The sequence below is a fragment of the Euleptes europaea genome, chromosome 15 (assembly GCF_029931775.1).
Source record: "Euleptes europaea isolate rEulEur1 chromosome 15, rEulEur1.hap1, whole genome shotgun sequence".
Taxonomy (NCBI): Eukaryota; Metazoa; Chordata; class Lepidosauria; order Squamata; family Sphaerodactylidae; genus Euleptes; species Euleptes europaea.
The window spans coordinates 24,200,910-24,224,679 of NC_079326.1; the positions used below are offsets into that span (position 1 = coordinate 24,200,910).

Sequence of the window (23,770 nt, forward strand, 5' to 3'; positions counted from 1 at the left end):
GGTGCTGCCATCACACGTACCAGGAGGCGGCACTACTCTTCACTATCCCAATATATATTTTCACCATTTTTGTTGGTAAGGGGCAACCAATCTATTGTTCAGCCTCAGTATATGAGCTCCAGAACTCTGACTTCCCACGTTTAGCCGCTTCTAGACAGAACGGCAATTGCATGTTATCAGGAGGATCACATGTATCAGGAGAAAGCCAACATGGTGTAGTGGTTAAGAGCGGCGAACTCTAATCTGGAGAACCAGGTTTGATTCCCCATTTCTCCATATGAAGCCTGCTGGGTGACCTTGGGCCAGTCTCAGTTCTCTCAGAACTCTCTCAGCTCCACCTACCTCACCTTCCCTGCTGTGGGAAGAGGAAGGGATTGTGATCATAAGCCGATTCGAGACTCCTCAAAAGCGGGGTATAAAAACCTCTTCTTCTTCTTCTTCTACATGTAGTACCCCTCTCTTGATATGTGCAGTCGCTGTACCAGAAATCTAATGCCTGAAAAGGACTAGAGATTTTCATTGTGGGGATCTGCACAATGCATCTCTGAGAAGAGCAGACCCAAAGATATCCTTAAATGGCCTAGAGGGCTCTGTCCGGTGTCATCACTGTTACAAACATTGTTCCGGGGGAGGGGGGGGATAAGCTTGACCTTAACAATACTGAAGTGATTTAGAATTAACTTCACATGCTTCTTCACTCCAGTACCTGCAAAATAAATGTGAACAAAATGCAACTTTGGTACTACGACAGATCTTCAGTTACACCCAAAGTGAATTACGTGCTTAAAACCTCATTTGAGTGCTATAAAAATCCCAATTCATAGTATCTCTACTGCAAAATAAGCATTATTGCATTTCATGGCATTTTTCAGTTTTGGAGTTCTTCGCTGTTAGGGCATGTGTGCACCTTTTGTCTTTTAAAAAATGCTACAAATAACCATAATTTCTTTCCCGAAGTGAAATAGTATGTGCTGCCCCTATTACAAAGCTTGATACTAGGGTCAAATGGGATGCATTAATGTATTTCTTTTCTGCTTTGCAGTCACAATATTAACTTAAAAATTGAAGACTCCTCTTACAAATCATGGTCGTATTCTAAATGGTTACTGCTTTTGTTTTTTAGCTTGTCTCTTCCACATGTACAAATGAACATCGTATTACAGGAAATAACAACTAAAAGGAGGTCAAAGCAAGGAGAAAAAAATCACCTTGGTTATTTTACAGTTTATAGCCCCCTCCCCAATCTCTGCAAAATTATGCATTTTAAAAGACTGCAGGCATTCAAATGACTGTCAGTCATGCAAATAATCACTTACTTACACTGTATGAGTTTGGTTTGGATAAAGCAAATTACCATTTGAAAATAACTCGAAAAACACTCTGGGCTAAGAGCTTGCTTTATGAATCTAAGTTTGGCCATGATATTTCTTAACCTTTTTCTCCTCCATTTCCATTAAGCTAGATTTCACTGGAGTAATACAGACTAAATTAATAAACTGTATTCAATTGCCACAGGTGCATTCAACATTTATTTAACACATGATCTTGTTGGAGGGAAAAACAGCGGCAACAATCTGAAAAACGCTGGTTGGGGCTGCCCAACTTGATTCTCCATTTGTTGTAACCTAAGTAGGAATGGTTCCTCAGCCTCTTATGGTGGCGTTTATTTATTGCCTTGTTTGTTTGTATTTAGAGGAAGCAACACCAAGATTCTAAACACAAGATTTTATAAAGTCAAAACGTGCCACATTTTTAAGTGTGTACATTGTACTGTGCTTTTGCAGCACAACGTTTCATTTTAAACAGCCAAGTTTTTTTTTCTTCAATCACATGAAAGTTACTTTAGCTGATGAAAAGCCGCTGAATGCGTGTTGTGTATTGCTATGTGTGCTGCCTGTTAATTTTTCTGCAGTTAAGCATAGAACCAGAATGACCAAGCTTAGGGGCTCAAATGGGGTCATTGGCTTCAAAACTGCAAAATATAAAGCCAAACAAAATGATTTCACACATTATACATGAAGCTGCCTTATACTGAATCAGACCCTTGGTCCATCAAAGTCAGTATTGTCTACTCAGACCAGCAGCGGTCTCAGGCAGAGGTCTTTCACATCACCTATTTGCCTAGTCCCTTTAACTGGAGAGGCTGGGGACTGAACCTAGGACCTTCTGCATACCAAGCAGATACTCTACCTCCCCTTACCTCCAAATGCCTAATATGCTAACCCCCAAACTGTATGCCATGACAGTTTGCTCTGAGACCAGCAGTCTCCAAGCTCAAATCAAGCCCCGCTCCTTTAAATGCTACTTTGTAATTGACTTACTTCCTCTAAACCCAATTGCTGCATAAAAAAGCATTTTAAGAACAAAAAATAAAAAACAGAGCAATCTGAAAGAAAGCGGGTGGGGGGGAGCCTCGGTTTTAAAAAGCCTTTCTTTTGCTCAGAAAGAACCCCCAGGAAGCGTTTGAATCCCCACCTCTTTACATGCTGCTTTGTGATTGGCTGTGAGAGATGCCAATCTTCCTGTGGCCCGTGCTTTGCCTTCTACATGGAGATTTCAGCCAGGCTGAGTTCAGGGCAAATGGAAGAGTCGGGTTAACAGAAAAATGGGAAGACATGGACATTGCGAGGGTTGGCAGTAAGGTCATTTCTAATGGACGGAAAACATGTGCAGAACTCCAAGGAACAACCGAGTCAGACAGGGGGCGAACGTGAGTTCAAGTACCCATGCATAAATGACCTATGGCATTATTCCCTGCTGAGGTCACCTCCCTCCCCAAACCTTGCCTCCCAAGGCTCAACCCCCAAATCTCCAGGAATCTTCCAACCTCGAGCTGGCAATTATAAGGAAGCAGGGAAAGGGGAGAGCCTATGGGGGCTTTCAGGAAAGGGAAAGAGGAAATAGTTGGGGAGGAGAAAATAAGATGCCTCTGGCAAGAGCTTGCAGGTTCCCCCTTGTATATTATAATGCCCAGAATTTGGTTGCACAAATGAGGAGAAAATCAGTTAAATTGAATACAAGTTACTACTGCTGTCTTTTCCTTGCATTATCCACTTGCGCACAAGCTCCAGCAGAAGCAGAAATTCTGCTCTGGATCCAGCCCAATGTCTCCTTTTGGTGGTCATCTCCGGCATTCTGTCAATTTGATCAGCCCCAACTGGGGAGGATAATTCTGCCACATATCGGCAATTGGATCATTCCTGATTTAGAGAAGGTGCTAAGTTACCCATCTCAAAGGTGACTACAATTACTTCTCTACACAAGGTTCTGGGTACTACTCCCTCTTACACATGTAGCATTGCACATCCTTTGAACAACTAAGCAGGAATCATGTCTTCAGAATACACAGCGACTAATGGTAAAAGTGGCATTGTTTACGCGTAGAGTTGATTAACTTGATATTATTTGGCTACTGAATGGATCAGTTCTGAACTGGAAAATGCATCAGTAGCATAATAGCTTAACCAACTCTCCCATGTACATATCTTGAATTGACGGATGAAAACTTACTAGTAACAATCACCAGATTATGCTGAACTGGAACAATATATAACATGAAGGACGGAAATTAAACGCTACATACCTGCTCACATCAGGGAACTTCACTGGAAAATACAGGACTTGGCATTTTGGTCTGATTATTTTTTCCAGACACTTGGGTCTATGGTCAGGCATCAGCTTCATGAATTTTCCAATGGATGATAGAAATGACTCCATATTATAAGCAGAGTTGAACACCACAGTGTCAGCAACCAAACTGATTTTAAAAAGAAATATATTAATTAAGAGATTTGAGCTGGCTTGACTCAGATTTCTTGACTTCCAGAACCAAAGCACTACACTAGCATTCACAAATTCTACATATAAATCAGAAATAGTTGAATAGATGAATTTTAATTCTAAATTAATTCAAGTATGTTCATACATGCTCAAAAGGACCATAAGAACAAAAGAAAGGCCCTGCTGGATCAGACCGAGGCCCATCAAGTCCAGCAGTTTGTTCACACAGTGGCCAACCAGGTGCCTCTGGGAAGCCACTAACAAGACGACTGCAGCAGCACCATCCTGCCTGTGTTCCACCGCACCCAAAATAATAGGCATGCTCCTCTGATACTAGAGAGAATAGGTATGCAGCATGACTAGTATCCATTCTAACTAACATCCATGAATACCCCTCTCCTCCATGAATATGTCCACTCCCCTCTTAAAGCCCTCCAAGCTGGCAGCCATCACCACATCCTGGGGCAGGGAGTTCCACAATTTAACTATGTGTTGTGTGAAAAAATACTTCCTTTTATCTGTTTTGAATCTCTCACCCTCCAGCTTTAGCAGATGACCCCGTGTTCCAGTATTATGGGAGAGGGAGAAAAACGTCTCCCTGTCCACTCTCTCCAAACCATGCATAATTTTATAGACCTCTATCATGTCTCCCCTCAGCCCCCTTCTTTCCAAGCTAAACAGCCCTAAGCGTCTTAACCGCTCCCCGTAGGACAGTTGTTCTAGTCCCCTAATCATTTTGGTTGCTCTTTTCTGCACCTTCTCAAGCTCTGTAATATCCTTTTTTAGGTGTGGTGACTAGAACTGTACACAGTATTCCAAGTGTGGTCTCACCACAGATTTGTGCAAGGGCAGTATGATATCAGCAGTTTTATTCTCTATTCCTCATCTAATTATAGCCAGCATGGAATTTGCCTTTTTTACAGCAGCCGCACACTGGGTTGACATCTTCATTGAGCTATCCACTACCACCCCAAGATCCCTTTCTTGACCACATTTGACTTTAGGTACACTGGTCATTGTAGTAGTTGTTGACAGAATATATATATGTGTGTGTGTATATGTATGTGTGTGTATATATATATATTGTTGCTAGTGACTGCAGCTGCCACTGGGAGAAAAGGGCATTAGCAACCCATTTGGGGGGGGGGATGGGACATGACCAGTAACAATGGCAAATGGAGAATGAGGCAGAGGTAGCAGGGGGTCCCGTGAGCAATGAACCTCAGGTAAAAGTCCCATGCATGAACAACCTCAGATTGTACCTACTGGCCATGGTCTTTTCTCTGACTTCAACATGTTGGTCATAAATTCTATACAAGAGCCTATGCATTGCACACCCCAATATCTGTAGGCTCTGCATACGCAATCTAACCCTGGAAATGTGCAGTTTATGCATTTGGTACTGAGACATGCAGGCCCCACCCCTGCAGAAGTCAGGATTGGCACACAGAGGTGAAGGGCAAGACTAGCAGATCTGTTCCCACTCAAAACATAACCAGTTTGATTGTCAGCCCAGGGCTAAAGTCATTCAGCCTGGCAATTCTCATAAGAAAACTGACACTGCCCACAAAAACAGCAGGAGTCAGCAGCAACAGCAAGAAAGCATTTGAAGAAAGCTCTAACGCTTTTCAGCTAGACAACTGAAGTGGAACCATTTTCTGAAATCTCACATTCTTTCTGAAATCTCACATTGTTATTTTTTAACAGCACGTTTTCGTTCAACTAAAACAACCAGTGAGCGAACCTATTTCTTTGGTGTCTGAACTAATAGGTGGGGACAAAATGAATGAATTGGGGGGAAGGGGGGTCCCAAAAACTTTGCATGTTTGTTCCTGTCACACATGTAAAGACAGAATTAATGACATGCTTGCTTGTTTTTTTTTCTTTATAATATCTTTCATGATATTGAGACGCTACAGTTAGTGTATGACTGCCAAAACTCAGTCCACAAAGTTAAAAATGAACACATGCTACTTAGTATCACAAAAACAAACAGAGAATATGGAGGTTTGTTGATGAAATCACCCACAATTGCTTACTAGCTAACTGAATGTGGTCAACAAAAGAAGGAATGTAAAACTTGAGATCCCTAAACATTTTAAAGGAGGAATTAAATTTGGGGTTTTCTCCTACTTTTTTTGACAAATTCCTTTCGACCAACACCAAGGGGATAGGAACAGACACATATGTATGAAAATTCTAGACTTAAACATTAAAATCTCTGTTCTTTGGGGTCTTCTTTATTAAGACAGGATAGTAAATTGCTTGTTAATATTATAATATCTTAACACTTCATCATAGATCCAAAGGGTTGCAAGCATAGCAGAAGTCTGTGCACCCACTACTGCACACAGACACAGGGTGGGTACAGGCAACCTTCGTGTCCCACGTTTGTAGCTGATGCATGGTAACATTTACCTTATCACATGGCTGGATGATGCAAACGAGAATTAACCCCAAGATAATTTGGTCTACATAGATTCATTGAAGCTGAGGATTAAATGCCTTCCACGCCAAGATTAAATATCAGGCCACAGGGGGAGGGGAGAGAACCTGTTCCGGGTCCAGATACCCTATTCCCCTTCCTCCTATCCCTTATAATGCACTGGATCCTACCAAATTTCCCAATGGTGGAAGGCAGAGGAAGAATCTGTTTCGACTACAGGAAAAGGCTAGGACAGGGATTGCTGGGCCATATGGTCAAAAGCCACGTAAGAATGGATGCACAGTGCAGTGAGCAATGGGGCATGACCAAGTGGAAAAGCCAGTAGGACCCAATCCAAAAGCAACAATCCCCTTTCAAGGCTAATTTCAAAGAGGAGGAAACTGAGAGTGTGCTTCCCTCTCTGCTCCTCCAATACCTGTCCAGGTGCATAAGGTTGCTGCATGAGATCTTATCCGTCCATCATCCCTGAAGCAGTATGTTAAAACCCACACTATAGTATAATCGTTGTCCTACCAAACAGGTCCTACCATTTACATAGAGTCAAACAACAAATTCTGAGGGTCAAAGCAAAATCAATGGAATGAGGAAAATAACAGCATTTCAAACTAAAGAAACAGCATTTTGTTTCAAAGAGAAGTCATGCTCTATACACTGGTTGCAGCAGCAACTGAGAAGAGTATTTTATATAGGCTGCCATTTATTTTTAAGAACCATTTTAAGGCACAGCCATTTCATTATATTTTCAGAATATTGCTACTGCAAAAACAAACATTTTGCAAACGGAAGCAGAACTGGAGCTACAAAAACGCTCAACTATATAAGGATCATTATTTTCTTTCATCTGAGTTATAAAGCAAAGTTGCAGATGTTATACATCTAGCTTTAAAATGCTCAATCTAGGCTTATAATAATTCTCCTAATAACAAATATGCGAAACAGACCAAGTAAATGAATTTATTTCAATTCAAGCCAATTCAAATTTGCAGTTTCTTTAAGGGTTGCATGATGCCTAATCACAAAGCTTTTCAGGGTAGCTGTTATTAACTTCTTTCATTAACTTATATTCGGGAAATATGTTTGTTTTAAGTAACAATAAAGGGCCACAGCCTTTTAAATGTCTGGGTGTTTTACCACTGCACAATTTGTGAATATGCAATGAAAGAAACGTTAGGATTTATCTGGTATGTTTACTACCCTCTCTCCCTAAAAAACACTGCTGCAGTACATTTTAATTTTTGTTTACTCTCTTGAAAACCTCTATTTTAATTTCAGCTGGATGCAATAAAAGCTATTGCTAAGCCAGCGCTGATTAACTGCCCCTTTGTTAAGTGCTTTCAAAGCAAAAGCATCTTGTGTGTAGTATGAATGAGGTATATAACTGAAAATTAGTGCAATTTACCAGAGTTCCAGCATTTAGGTATAGTTCTCTGTGGTTCTTATTCTACTACCTGTGTATACTATAGAACTCGATACTCTCACACAACTGCATGCATATGCATCTGCCTGCCACCAATTATTGGCTTCTGTGTAGTGGTCCTTGCATTTTTATTTGAAAACACACACTCTGAAGGGATTTCCATAAAAGAGAATGCTAAACCAACACAAGGGTGTGTTAGAAGCACCTACCATGAAAGAATCTGGTTGTATCCATACTGGAAGTCCCTCTCCTGACATTTCTGGACAGGATATATCAATTGGTTCTCATGGAAGTAAAGGACCTTTTTCAATTTGCCAAGGTCAGGCCGAAGGGCAACGATTTCAGTCAGGTTAAGCACCGAGCTGGCAAAGAGGATCCTAAGAAACAAGGAAAGCAGTGTTTACTGTCTACGAGCCTGCTGAAAAGTGTCACCCTTCACCCTTTCCCTCCCACCGCGCTCCCCACAAGAAAAACATAACCCCTATAGGGACACATCAGTGGCTAAGCCTTAATACCATGTAGCAGCATTCGAAGTTTTGATCTCTTGAAAAACAGCTGCTACGGACTCGACTAGAAATGCTCTGAATCTCATTGGTTTCCTCAGCTCAGTTACAGAGAGATGCAAAAAAAAAAAAAAAAAAAGCTGGATGGGTTTTATTGAAAAACGCAAGAAAAGCTGCGTCTGAAGGACAAATGGAACAAAGATAAGGCTGACTGGGGAATACTCTGCTTGCCAGTTTCATTACTTCTTTATGCAACCAACTACTGAAATTCAGTATATGAGCTGGTATGGCACATGTTCGTGTTATGACACAAAACCTTTTGATTTATGCAATAGACATACCTAGTGCAGTCTTTATTTTTCACGCTCACACTTCCTTCTATTTTTATTAAATATTATCCAGCAGCCTTCACTGTTTTGTTCATTTCGTCCCATCCATTACCACAATGCTGTGAGCAGAGTCAGAGGGACTGGCCATTTTCCTTCTTTTTGTAGGGCACAAATACAAATGCCACCAGTAAAGTCAACCTCCCTACCTGAAATGCAATTAAAGGCAATTAAACGAGTACTTAATGTGAAACAGACAGCACAATAAGTCACAATTTTAATTTGTAAGAGAAAGCCTCCTTCGGTTCAGGTAAAACACATATAACTCCTCACTTAAAAGCTTCCTTCTATCTCCAGCACTGCCACAAAACAAACCCACTCCCCAGGTTAATGATGCAAGCAAATCATGATTCAAGATTCTCTCTTTCCATCTTCGGCATCTGTTATAAAACCTTTTATTTAGGGTACAGTTCTAAACAACCTTATTACAAGCAGTGCCTGCTATCCGAATGGCTTATCCTATGAAAAAAAACTAAGTGGAGTTTCACTATAGCAGTTGTCACAGCACACACAGGGTTCAGGCTGTGGCTCAGTGGTAGAGCATCTGCTTGGCATGCAGAAAGACCCAGGTTCAATCCCCGGCATCTCCAGTTAAAGGGACTAGGCAGGTAGGTGATGTGAAAGACCCCTGCCTGAGACCCTGGAGAGCCGCTGCTGGTCTGAGGAGACAATACAGACTTTGATGGACCAAGAGTCTTATTCAGTATAAGGCAGCTTCATGTGTTCCAGGGTGGAAGTAGACAACTCCACCTTCCTCACCTCCCATGCCCATGGCCTATGCCTCAGCTGCAACAACTACCCTTATATTGCCTTGGAAAAAACACTTGTCCACTGCTTAAGGGCTTTCCCTTATTTCTAGCCAAGACTCCCCACATCACAGTGCTTCTTTGTTCCAAGAAAATCCACTGAAAGAATCCCATTCCACATGCCATTCCACAGGCCCGTCTCACTTGGTCCCCTTCTCAGACAGCCCCCCTTGGCAGACTTTCCAAATCTATGGAGACAGGGCCTGATCAACAGAGGGGTCCCTTATGGTGCCGTTATCAGCCATGGGGCACAAAGGGCCTCGCTGCATTCATAGCATAATTGTCCTTTCTCCGCTTGCTCTGTCAAGAATTTTTTGAACTGTATTTTGATGCCAGATCCAAACCTATTTCTGTAACCATTCTGTCATCATTCATTTGTAGAATTCAGCTTCCCTGATCTATAAGGAATCTCCAGCCAACTACAACTATCTTTAAAAAAATGTTCCTATTGTAAGTATTCGGCTGCCCTTCTCTGCCCTGGCCCCTGCCTGGTGGAATAGCCTTTCTAATGAAACCAGGACCCCTGGTCTCATTGAGGTCAGCTACAGTTTTCCATCCATCACTGGCCTCCCAAGCCCACCTCGTTTCTTCTGTAGATCATTGCTGGGGGGAGGGTGTTAGCTGATTATCTGCTGTAGTCTATGGGCCAAAATGCGCCAAAATGAGTTTTTACAGGGCAAATTTTTATTTAAGAATGTTTTAATTACAAGTGATGTTTTAAATGTGTTGTGCGCCGCCCTTAGCTCAGCGTTGCTGGGGAGGACGGGTTATAGGTTTAATCAAATAAAATGACAATAACAGTAAAATAAATGTTTCATTTCTCATAACACTATACGCATATACACTATACACATCAGTTTGTAGCTGATCCCAGTTCATTGACCCACTGTTCGTAAACAGGGAATGGCTCTCTGGTGAAATAAGGACATCCTATCTTATGACCATACAAAACCCAAAAACAATTGAATCAGTAGCATGATTCTTACAGCTAGCAATGAGGTATCGTGAATGGTGTGTAGCTTTCCTTAATGGCTGATTTGGAGTGGTTTTATCCAATTTTATTTATTTGTAATCGGTTTTATCCAAATGTACGTTCTTCCTTTTTATGTGAGAATAAAGGCTTGCGTTGTGTATGTACCCAGAGCTGTCCCGCAAGCCTGTTCCTTACTGCTGTGGAGCCACAGTTTAAAACTTAAACAATGCCTGACAATATACGTCACTGTAATCATTTCCACAGAAGAACTGTGTGTCTAATGGACTCCTGAGCAGAGCATTGGAGGATATGAGGAAGAACACTTGCATTTAACACCTCGCTCCAGGGAAGGGAAGGAAAGTTTGCTATTATAATGTAGGCCATGACATAAATATATGTCAGCTGTCATTCCATGTGACATCAACTTGCATTTTACCTCAGGTTATTATTTCGGTAATAAATCCTAACAAGGTGAGCTTTATCATCCCACTGAGTCTTTCCGGGAGGTAAGGACGCAAGGTGATAGCAAGAACACTGGGAACATGATAATTCCTGACAGCTGCCGCTTGAGCACAAGTTAAATTGAACAGTTTATCTCAGCATAAAGATGCTATAAGGTTTTACATTCAATTTTTTTTTAAAAAAAAAAAATTAACATAAAATCCAGAAAAAAACCTAGTTAGGCAATCTTTCACAAACATGACATACTACAATCACTGCATAAGCTGGATTAGTACTTATTACCATGCTAGTAGAGAATTAAGCTGTTTTTAGACCACCAAAGAGCTTTAAATTGCAACTTTTGTCTCTGTAAGGGAAACCTATATTTAAACTGTCTGCTAAAGTCAAATTAAAACAGCTACATCATTAGCACGTTATCTCACAAAATAAGAGTACATTTAAACTGCTGTTAACATTATTCTTATCCAACTTGATCAACATTACAAAATGTTAATGCGGAAAGCATTTTCCCTCATACTCTAAACCGCGCTACAAAAAGGGGGGGGGGAAGACACACACTGGCATTTATTAAGTGATCATCTCCCCTAAGTAATCAACACACAAGGATGCCAAATAGTTTACAATAGTCTAGTGGTTCACATGGTTTTTCCAGCACAACCAGAATTTGCCCATAATTGGTACAAGTAGAGTGGCCCAAATTCATAGAATCATAGAGTTGGAAGATACCACCAGCGTCACCTAGTTCAACCCCCAGCACAATGCAGGAAATTCACAAGTACCTTCCCCCCACACCCCCAGTGATCCTAAGTCCATGCTTAGAAGATGGCCAAAAAAAATTCCCCCAGGATCCCTGGCCAATCTGGCCTGGAGGAAAATTGCTTCCTGATACCAAAGTGGCGATCGGCATTTTCCTGGGCATGTAAGAAAGGGTCACGAGAGCCAAACACTGAAGCAACCCTTTCGGCCCTCCTTCTCATGAACTGCCTAAGTGTACAAAATCAGCATTGTTGACAGATGGCCATCTAGCCTCTGCTTAAAAACCTCCAAAGGAGAACTCACCACCCCCAGAGGAAGCCTGTTCCACTGAGGAATTGCTTTAACTGTCAGAAAGTTCTTCCTAATGTTTAGCCATAAACTCTTTCGATTTAATTTCAGCCCGCTGGTTCTGGTCCAACCTTCTGGGGCAACAGAAAACAACTCCACACTATCCTCTCTAAGACAGCCATTCAAGTACTTGAAGATGGGAGTGAATTAACTATTTCAGGCTTTTATGCCCATCAAGCACACATGCAATCCATTAGATCCACACAAATCTATACACATATATGGCTGTCTTCACAATGTAAACTTTAAAACAACTCAATATCTCTGCCACTTTGAGTGGTAGAGTATACCTACATGGGACATTCAGTGGTTCATTCCTACTTAAGAGGCAGCAGCTTTAGATGCTCGGGCTGATCCGGACAGCTGTAGCTCCAAGCCCAACCCGTTTCTTGGAAAGCAGGTGTACAATCTACCTGATAGCTAGGGAACCTGGTTAGCCACTGTGTGAACAGACTGCTGGACTTGATGGACTTTGGTCTGATCCAGCATGGCCTTTCTTATGTTCTTATGACCCCCCCAGTGTCTTATTTTTCATTTTGAAATGAAAGACTGACATTTTTTTACCCATCGCCACCACCAGTACCCCATAGATAAGTGGTGCAAATACTTATGCATGGCATTGGAGGGCACCAGTAATGTGTCTGAGAATGAATTGTTTCATTCCATGAACTACTTACTCCCTTGGCTCATACTTACACAGATCACTGCTCCAACAGTGAACTGCAGGAATGGAGTACAGCAGTATCTGCTTCTCTGTTGCTGCTGCACCATGACATTAGTAATGGCAGACTTAGCTGAGAACCAGAAAGCCCTGATAGTGTAAGGTCATACTGATGGAAGAGCAGTTAGCCATGGCTCCTACCAAGATCAACAGCTTCCTACTTATATTATCTTTACCATTTGGAGGTAAGCAAGACATGCTTCTGCAATTGGTTTCTAGGGTCATTTTTCAAGTACTAAAACTTCCACATCCACTATTAGTGGGAGGAGAGAAGGAGGAAACAGGCTGTGGGAAGCAGGCATACCTAACTGGAGATACACGGTAGAACTGAGTACCTCTGGACAGCTATGCCCTGGGGATGCTCTAGAATATGAAGTAAAAATGATCTTAAAAAGGTAAAGGTCCCCTGTGCAAGCACCGGGTCATTCCTGACCCATGGGGTGACGTCACATCCCAACCTTTTCTAGGCAGATTTTGTTTACAGGGTGGTTTCCCATTGCCTTCCCCAGTCGTCTTCCCTTTATCCCCAGCAAGCTGGGTCCTCATTTTACCGACCTGGGAAGGATGGAAGGCTGAGTCAACCTTGAGCCAGCCACCTGAAACCAACTTCCGTTGGGATCGAACTTGGGTCGTGAGCAGAGTTTAGACTGCAGTAGTGCAGCTTACCACTCTGCACCACGGGGCTCTTAAAAATGATCTTAGGTACGGTACCTGATAATTAGAAAAGTTGGAAAATAATTAGAATACTTAGAAAAGTTGGAAAATTGGAAAGCCATTGCCTGTCAGAATGGATAATATTGATCTTGATAAACCAATGGCCTGACTCATATAAAGTAGCCTTATACGTTCATGTATAAAACAGGACCAATATCCTAATTTTCCAAGTCAAAACAAACCTCCAAGTTGAAGATATGGATTGGCGGGGGTGGGGTCCTGTTTTTTGGGGGGAAAATAGTACTTATACATCAAGTAGCATTATTCATACATAAAACATAAAAGATTACTTAAATACTCAATTATTAATTATATATTAATATTCAATCAACATATACAAGATATTTTGATGCTGTGTATGACGAGAATATATAAATCATAACAAAAAGCTTTTCCATTTGTGCCTCAACAATGTGACTTTGAAAATTCAAACAACAATGTTGAGTAGCAAATGATAATATATTAGAGTCTATAATATAATAAATAAAAAATGAGGCCTAATTTATGCTTGGAATCGTCTGTACAAACGTCAAAAAGGTTTACCAATATAAAATAGTTTAGAAATTCAGGTTTTTTAAATACGGAAAGTAATTTGAAATGTTTACAAAAATAATTAAGTCTTGCTATTGTAATGTTCTTTATTTTTCAGAACAAGCCACAAGGGTTGTCATCCCTTTCATCTTAATTAGTCCATGTGTTTGTTATATTTGTTATGTACTTCCATAAACATTTACAAACATTAAGTATTATGAAAAAATATTTCTCCTCTCAATGTAATTACTATATGTACATATTAATATACAACTAGTAAATATTCAGGATTGCAACTCATTCATTCATTTTAGAATGTGGATTGGCTTTTGATTTTTTTTATATAAAAAGCAATTTAAAACATCTTTATATAAAAAAGCAATTTAAAACATCTTTCATCTGAATGCTTATTTTGCTGATTTTCTCCCCAGAAGAACATATGAAAAACTGTTCCCCAGTCAACGGTCATTTTTAAATGTACTGATACTGTTTCACCCTCTGGACTCTAGGAAGTATATGGGGCTACAATACCTCAAAATTGTGCATACTGCAAACTAGAGCTGCACATACATTTTGATAAAACATACAATTCCTGCATGCGCAGGCTTACCCATTTGATTTGACTGGGTGCTGGCATTACCTTGGCAGTGTGGGAACTGAAACATGCGAAGTCAGAGGTCCCTATGCTACCAGCCAAAACATCGGACGCAGTACATACACCATATTTTAACGATGACAACACATTAGGTTCCATTTGAATATGCCTGGGGAGAGGTATCTATCAGAAAAGAACTTAGTCCTAGTCATTAACTATCTAACATATGAAGGTAAGAGCAGTTGGGAGCATGGCCTTCAAGGATGATCTTGGTGAAAGGCCAGTTCTGATGATGCTGAGTTGCTCTTCTGAAGATGCAACATCAGCGTAAGCTTTTCAAATGAAACAAACTTCAACATGCCTGAGGGAACAGACAGAGGAGACAGAGGGGAAAGAAAAGCAGCAGAGGCTGTGTGTGTGTGTTTGTGAGCATGGTTGCACAAAGCCTGAAGAAAGGGATGAGGAGATAAGGTTAAAGCCCACTATGGGGGGGGGGAGTAACCCATGAAATCTGTGAAGAAGAAAGATCAGGGTGCTCAGATCTGCTCAGAGAGCAGGGGGAGAGGCAACTGTAGTCAGTAGGAACTACTTCCCCCAAAAAGGTTTAAGCTACTACTGTTCATGTTCAAGGATATTTCAGTAGGATTTGCTAAATGGCAATGGTGGAGATAAGCTGAGCTCTTTGAATGGTCCAAAACCAGTAAGCAAGCATTGGATATGACAATAGGTCAATCAATATAGTTATTCCCTTTTTGCGTATTACATTTCTAAAACTACGGGGCAAGTTTCAAAACTTATGGCACAGCATTCTGTTCTTTGGAAGTGAATGTAAAGAGAGAAAAATGTCGCCATAGATTTAATCGACAATGTTTGCTGGAACAGCCTTGCTCTTTCTGTCATCCAAGCAACATTCCTGTACAGGGATCTAGTGTTTGGCTTTCTAAGTTGAGCGCCAGCCAGGTGTCCTTGCTATTTCAAATTCCTAGCCTCCCAATGCTATAAACTTGTCATTCTTTTTTCTGTAAAGAAGTGATGTGAGAGACTATGAGACAACGTGCTCGAAGAGGGAATGTTCAGAACAGTTGCCCAAATCTTGGTCCCTTTGAAGGTGTTCCATTAGGCTCTCCACCAACTTCAGGGATATCTGATCAGATCAATATGAGCTCTTTGAAAAATCCTACTTTTATCCAAAATATAATCAAGCTAATTTTCAGATTTAGGCCAGATTTAGTTCTCCAGATTAGAGTCCACCGCTCTTAACCACTACATCACATGTCTTGCCTAAGATGGCGGGGGCAATCAAAGCAGGCCTCTGAGGATGACCAGAGTGAGCGGATAGGTTCCTATGGGGGAAGACAGTCCTTAAGGTATGCTGGTCCAAGGCTGCCCAGGGCTTTAAAGGTCAATACCAGCACCCTGAATTGAGTCCAGAAGCAAATTGGAAACACAGTCATTTTCAAAGTAAAACTGTATTAATGACTTCATTATTTTAGTGTGGGTCCTGAAGAACAAATTTCAAACTAGTTGTCACATGCAGCAGTACATATCCTTTTAAGTGGCCATGGGTGTGAGCAGAGGAACAGTGTTAGTAAAGAAAGAGAGGCTAAATATTGTCGAAGGCTTTCATGGTCAGAGTTCATTAGTTCTTGTAGGTTATCCGGGCTGTGTGACCGTGGTCTTGGTATTTTCTTTCCTGATGTTTTGCCAGCAGCTGTGGCAGGCATCTTCAGAGGAGTAACACTGAAGGACACTGTCCAAGACCAAGTAATAAAATACCAAGACCACAGTTACACAGCCCGGATAACCTACAAGAACCAAAGAGAGGCTACTTTGTGACCCCCCTCCTGTTATGTTCCATTGCATCTCCACTTAATATCCTGTCAACTCTATTTATTTCAGTGCATTTTTATCCCGCCCTTTCTCCAACAAGCTCAGGATACCACACCTGGGTCTCCCCTCCTCCATGTTATCCTGACAACTTCCTGGTGAGGTAGTTTAGCAGGTAGTTTAATCAGTAAGTCTCATGTCAAGCAGAAATCTGAATCCAGGTCGCTCGGGTCTTCCTTTAACACTCCCAACCACTACGCTGTCTATACCACACTAGTTTGGAAATGCAGATGAAACAAGGCTTTGATGTTGCGGCATCAACTATGGGTGATTGAAAGTACAGAATAGTTTGGGGTTTTTTTCCTACTGGAGATAATATCTCTTAAATCAAGTAGCAAAGTGCTGTTTTTGTGGCTAATGGCTGAGTTTTTATAACATTCTTGGATATTAATAGAAATAAAGATTTCTCCTGTTTTCACGCTCTCTCAACAAAAATGTACTAGCAAACCGTACAGTCCCTTCATGCTGATCTACCTGGTTGCTTCAGCAGAAGCAGTAATAAGTTGTTCAGCTGTAGGCAAAGGCCTGTTTTTTAATTCCATACATTAATGCCTCACACTTGCCATAGTCACCAGCACCACCACTACTTTGATCATCCTTAATTAAGGTGGTCCCCCACCCCCCAAAAAAAGGTGATTATGCTACACAGGAAGAAAATAAGACTGCACTGGTAGGTAGGAGAAAAAAGGTCCAAAGGAGAGTTGTTTACTTGACCCTTTAGATCCCAAGAGATTATGCCACACAACACAAAGAGTATAGCAGTACATAAGATTATAGACAGTACATAAGATTATAAAATCCCGATGGAAGTCAGTTTCAGGTATCCGGCTCAAGGTTGACTCAGCCTTCCATCCTTCCGAGGTCGGTCAAATGAGTATCCAGCTTGCTGGGGGTAAAGGGAAGATGACTGGGGAAGGCAACAACAAACCACCCCATAAAAAAACAAAAGTCTGACTAGGAAAAGTCAAGATGTGACGTCAACCCATGGGTCAGGAATGACCCGGTGCTTGCACAGGGGACCTTTACCTTGTTAAGATTGTAGACAAATTTCACATTACCGTCATGTCCCCGTTACACATTTTAAAAATTGCATCAACTATACTCCACCAGGCTTTCCTACAAAAAAGGACACTGTATAGAAAGCAGAAAAGGGATAACCCCATCCCAGTTTCACAGAGGTGTTCATGTGAGTGAGATAAAAGTAACTGTCCTTGGATACAAAACTTTGGTCTTTGTCTGAGGTACACTGTGGCGCTTACTTATTTATTTTTCAAATTTATAGCCCACCCTCGTCCCCAGCGAGCCAGGCTCAGGGCAGGTAACAACGATGAAAAACATAAATATATCCAGTATATAAAATTGTCGGCATCATTAAAACCATAATCTTAATAAATCATTACTACTCAGATGGCCATACAAATACCTAGGTGCCACAGCATAATAAATATCAGGAGATCAGCCCCCCACAGATTTCAAGAGTGGGGGCGGGATGGGGAGGCCAGTAAAGATGGATTTGATATCTGCTGCTAACTCTCTAGTGCAGTTTTGATACCCTTCCATTCAAGTGAGACCAAGAGCAGTTCCAATCAATAGCTAATCAGACAACTATTTTTCTATAAAGTTGTAACATCAAGAAGTAAACTTTTAAACAATTTGAGAGAAAGTCTTTTAAATGGAACTAAAAAGCCTGTAAAAGAAGGCTTTTATTTTTAGGTAACTTCATTCAAGCTTCCTGAATTTTATGAAGAGAGTGGTAATAATTTTCTCTTCCCTTTGTAGTGGAGTTTAGCCACAATTAATTCCTGGCAGATATACATTTTCACTTTTAGGTTGTGATGCTTCTCCATCAGCAGCTAAGTTACCTTCTTTCCTACCCAAAAGGAGATATCAAATAACATAAGGTGACTATTTCTCTTTATTGGACTAGCTTCAGTTGATCAGAGAATTCATGTGTTTACCTGAACACACAAATAGGTTTACCTATCTAAAGTGTATCATCACCCAGCCCAAAGATATGTCTTACACACAGTTGTATGTATAGAAGTCTCACTGAAAGGAATAGCTTCATAGAAAACTAACTAAGAAGAAGAGTTGGTTTTTATATGCCGACTTTCTCTACCACTCAAGGCAGAATCAAACTGGCTTACAATCACCTTCCCCTCCCCACAACTGACACCTTGTGAGGTAGGCAGCACTGAGAGAGAATGACTTGCCCAAGGTCACCCAGCTGGCTTCGTGTGGAGGAGTGGGGAAACAAATCCAGTACCCCAGATTAGCCTCCGCCGCTCATGTGGAGGAGTGGGGAATCAAACCCGGTTCTCCAGATCAGAGTCCACTGCTCCAAACCACTGCTCTTAACCACTACACCATGCTGGCTCTAAGCAAAACAAAGGTTGTTTTTCTGCCACCATACCAAGGCAATCTTAGTCACACATGGTCCAATTCTTGCAACATTTTTCCATGCTTGGAAGATAGTGGCAATAAGAGGATATTACAAAGAGGATTAAAAAAAAACATTATACCTAACACTTGCAACTATATTATTGTAAAGCAAAATCTAGAAATCAGTTTGCTGCAATTCAGATGTTTCACCTGCACTGTTGACATGAGAAGAGTATAGCATTTCCTGTATGCATCCCTGAATATATGGAAGAAACAAAGGTGGAAAAGTTGTTGATGCTCTAAGGATGTACGGCAGAAAAGTACTGGTCCATGCTCCCAGCCTCTAGAACTAGAAATGTACATGAATTGAAATTCATACATACTGGGTTATATCGGATTACTTTGTTCACCTAACATTATAGCCCTAAGAAGCCTTCCACCAACGCAAAAGGCTCTTCTCCTGGCAGAAGAACCTCTTAGACTAGCAGAGGGTTCCTTACACTTAAGGAACATGCAAGGTTTAAAAGAAGAGGGTCGTAGGGTAAACCCACTGACTGTTTCTTGCAAAGTGTCTGGAACTGTCAAAACATAGGGTTGGATTCCAACAAGTTTTATGCTCTTGCCCAGTTCTTCTTATTACAGCCCCTCTCCCACATGGTTTTTATCCATGCATGTCCCATCACTCCCAGCATAACTTTTTTGGTAGTTACTATTTTTTCACCAGTGGAAAAGCTGGGTAGCTCCAACTCAGAGTATTCTGCTTTTGCTGCCTAAAATATAAAGCAAACTGTAAGACCCTGCTATATACAGTTGTCTTTGTACCGGAATCTTCCCGAGGTAAAGTGAAGAATTATTTTTAATGTCCATTCAACAGCATGTATGTACACTACGTCGAAATCTGTAGTACTTTTTGAGTTTGTGGAAACTATTTTTCATTACAGTTTTGCTCAAATAATTTTGGAACATTCTGGAATATTTGAACCTTCTTCTTTGTATCAGTAAATTCAAACAGGCTCCCCTCCAAATGATTGCACTACTGCATAGCATTCCCCACTTTATAAGAACGAGGTAAATGGGGGTGGGGAGGAACAGGATTCTCCCAAGAAAGCTCAGACAGGCCTTGAAAATCTGAGGCTGTCACAAAACCTGAGCAGCTGGCAACTCTATCACCATGAAGTATCCATATGGAATATCAAGATGTGTCAAACTACCCAAAACGATTTTGGATAACGTAGAGATAGAATAAATAATTCAGTATCTTCAACACTTTCAACAGCAGGTAGTGGATATGCTACCTGCTTTTACGATGTGCCAAAATATAACATGTGAGAGAGGGGGAGAAAGAGAGAAGGCTTGTTTCTCCAAACTGCTGTCGTGGGTATATTGCTTGAGGAACTTCTTATTCTTGAGGCATATGATGCCTATCACAGGTTTGTCAGTAGCAAGCAATATGCAGTTTGTTAGCAGAGCATGGCTGAAAATACGTCACTGGCAAACAACTTTGCAGCAAGTATGCGGAACTTTCTCCACCATAACCAGCAATTTTGTATGTGAAATATCCTAGAATGTGTGTGTATTTTTAAATCAGGACATCCAAAGAACAAATCAGAACAGCCATTATGTAGCCTAGGCATACACACACACAATACTCTGATTATACAAACTGTCAGTACTCTTTCAAATCATACAAATATCCAGTATTGCAGTCCAAACTTATGACCTGAGTTCGATCCCAATGGAAGTTGGTTTCAAGTAGCCGGCTCAAGGTTGACTCAGCCTTCCATCCTTCCGAGGTTGGTCAAATGAGGACCCAGCTTGCTGGGGGTAAAGGGAAGATGACTGGGGAAGGCACTGGCAAACCATTCCGCAAACAAAGTCTGCCTAGTAAACATCGGGATGTGACATCACCCCATGGGTCAGGAATGACCTGGTGCATGCACAGGGGACCTTTACCTTTACTTACTTCTGTCCACATTAAAAAGCAAAGAAAAAAACAAGTGTGATTGAAAAGTGAAACCTCATAGTTCCACAGACTGGACTTTCTATACATAGGGATCACAGCCTTACCATGCTGTCTGTTAACAGACCTTTCTGTTTTTTAGCCTTGAACTGAACATAGATCACTTCGCTGATGCAAACCTATATTTGGAGCACAGAGAAGTGATTTAAGCAGAGCAATAGAACAGAAACTTAAATGTGTGCCCATTGCACTGGAAAACCATTCGGAGACATTCACCCTGAAACACTTAAGAAAAAAGTGAAGTAAAAAAGTAAAAAGCGAAGGCCTTGTTTTGTTGTATCCCAGCGTGGTGTAGTGGTTTAAGAGTGGTGGACTCTAATCTGGAGAACCGGATTTGATTCCCCACTCCTCCATATGAGCGGCGTACTCTAATCTGATGAACTGGGTTGGTTTCCCCACTCCTCCACATGAAGCCAGCTGGGTGACCTTGGGCTAGTCACAGCTCTCTCTGAACTCTCTCAGCCCCAACTACCTCACAGGGTGTCTGTTGTGGGGAGGGGAAGGGAAGGTGACTGTAAGCCAGTTTGATTCTCCTTAAAAGGTAGAGAGAGTCGGCATATAAAAACCAACTCTTCTTCCTCTTCTGTCAATTCCTTTGCATGTGAAATGTGGAAGTCTAGATTATGGGTTTCATTTGCATGGGGGCTGTCTTGGGGAAGTTATTGGGTTGGGTGATGTAGCCAAGTTCAGATGAACACGACTTGACAGACTCCTGAGGGAGGGGGATCATTCATGCCAGTCAACAAGGGGATTAGCAGATTATCTCCAATGTTTATGAAATACATTGGACAGTCCTAACATTGGGAGAACCAGAAGTATAAAACATTCTGATAATGTAATAAAACCATTATTAACTGAATTACTGCAGGGCATAATAGCAAATCCTAAATTAAGTTCATGACCAGACTTTTCTGAACCTTATGTTCTATATATTTCAAATTTTTAATTAATTATAGTATTTTTACAAAGTAGAGGAACGCTATATACAATTGCCTTTGTACCAGAATTTTCCTGAGGTAAAGCAAATTTCTTTATCAGAGACATTTTAACCCAAAACAGCACCTCTAACAACAATGGTGACAAGCAGCTAAAACAACATCTTGTTATTGTTTAGCTTATTTATTATTCTAATTATTCCTTTTAATGTAACAAATTAGGTTATATCATTACGCTGCTGGCAATCTCTGTCATCTCCCTTACGCATATAGCATATGTTTTCTGCCTAGTGAAATGAGCAGTTTTAAAGCATACCAAAGGAAACAAAAGTTAGAATAACCTAACATCTTCCAATGCAGCTGTTACTTCAACTAGTGCCATTGCAGATTAAGGTTACTATCTATATACACTTAGTTGAGAGTAAGCTTTAGTGAACTCAATAGGACTTAAAAAGGTAAAGGTCCCCTGTGCAAGCACCGGGTCATTCCTGACCCATGGGGTGACGTCACATCCGTCACATTTCTAGGCAGACTTTGTTTACGGGGTGGTTTGCCAGTGCCTTCCCCAGTCATCTTCCTTTTACCCCCAGAGAGCTGGGTACTCGTTTTGCCGACCTCGGAAGGATAGGAGGCTGAGTCAACCTGGAGCCAGCTACCTGAAACCAACTTCTGTCGGGATCGAACTCAGGTCGTGAGCAGAGCTTGGACTCAGTACTGCAGCTTACCACTCTGCTTCCAAGTAAATATGCAAAGGACTGTGATGTCCATGTTATGATTCAATTAATGTAATAAATTCTCGAATCACTGCAGTTTGTCATGTGTCTCTCTGTGGAATTGCAAAAACCTATCAGCTATATAAGAACATAAGAAAGGCCCTCTGGATCAGACCAAGGCCCATCAAGTCCAGCAGTCTGTTCACACAGTGGCCAACCAGGTGCCTCTAGGAAGCCACAAACAAGACGAGTGCAGCAGCACCATCCTGCCGGTGTTCCACCGCACCCAATATAATAGGCATGCTCCTCTGATACTAGAGAGAATAGGTATGCAGCATGACTAGTATCCATTCTAACTAACAGCCATGAATACCCCTCTCCTCCAAGAATATGTCCACTCCCCTCTTAAAGCCCTCCAAGCTGGCAGCCATCACCACATCCTGGGGCAGGGAGTTCCACAATTTAACTTTGCGTTGTGTGAAAAAATACTTCCTTTTATCTGTTTTGAATCTCTCACCCTCCAACTTTAGCAGATGACCCCGTGTTCTAGTATTATGGGAGAGGGAGAAAAATTTCTCCCTGTCCACTCTCTCCAAACCATGCTTAATTTTATAGACCTCTATCATGTCTCCCCTTAGCCGCCTTCTTTCCAAGCTAAACAGCCCTAAGCGTCTTAACCGCTCCCCGTAGGACAGTTGTTCTAGTCCCCTAATCATTTTGGTTGCTCTTTTCTGCACCTTCTCAAGCTCTGTAATATCCTTTTTTAGGTGTGGTGACTAGAACTGTACACAGTATTCCAAGTGTGGTCTCACCACAGATTTGTGCAAGGGAAGTATGATATCAGCAGTTTTATTCTCTATTCCTCGTCTAATTATGGCCAGCATGGAATTTGCCTTTTTTACAGCAGCCACACACTGGGTTGACCTACTATCCTACCTACTATCCTAGACAATTAAAACAAAATGAACACATTTTACAGACCCTAATCAAATATAGGCTCTGGGAATCTCCTTTCCTCTAAAAAGTCAACTGTCATATGCCTTATATGTGTTCCTCATTGAGACCATGTCCTCTTTACGGTCATTTCTACTTGAAAAATAAAAGCAGCGTAATAAATCACAGTGAAATAGTGAACAGCAGCTGTTTTCTCGTATATGCTGGAGAAGATTCTTACAACCAAGATTGTCCTTTTTTCACCCCACCCCCCATCGTTCCATGGCTTTTGCCATTATGAGTACAACTGGGGCCTTGAAGGAGTAAGGTATAAGGAGCTTGGAACCCTACTTTTATAAGTCTTTCAGCAAGCTAGATTTCTGCATGTTGTCCAAAACATATCAGCAGTAAATCCCAAGGTATGGTGAACCTGTTTTGGATACTGCAAAATATACAGCGCAA

General features: G+C 41.3%; 1 protein-coding gene across 2 annotated transcripts in view; it reads right to left on the reverse strand.

Annotated features, from left to right (window-relative positions):
• GTDC1 (glycosyltransferase like domain containing 1) overlaps positions 1 to 23,770 on the reverse strand; it is a 226,920-nt gene that overhangs the window by 130,463 nt on the left and 72,687 nt on the right. Inside the window, exons 3-4 of one of the 2 annotated variants that reach the window (XM_056861445.1) lie at positions 7,853 to 8,020; positions 3,584 to 3,757 (exon numbers count right to left, since the gene is read on the reverse strand). In XM_056861445.1, the coding sequence (XP_056717423.1) occupies positions 3,584 to 3,757; positions 7,853 to 8,020 (342 nt within the window). The remainder of the gene's footprint in view (positions 1 to 3,583; positions 3,758 to 7,852; positions 8,021 to 23,770) is intronic. The other variant, XM_056861446.1, reaches the window with a different exon arrangement.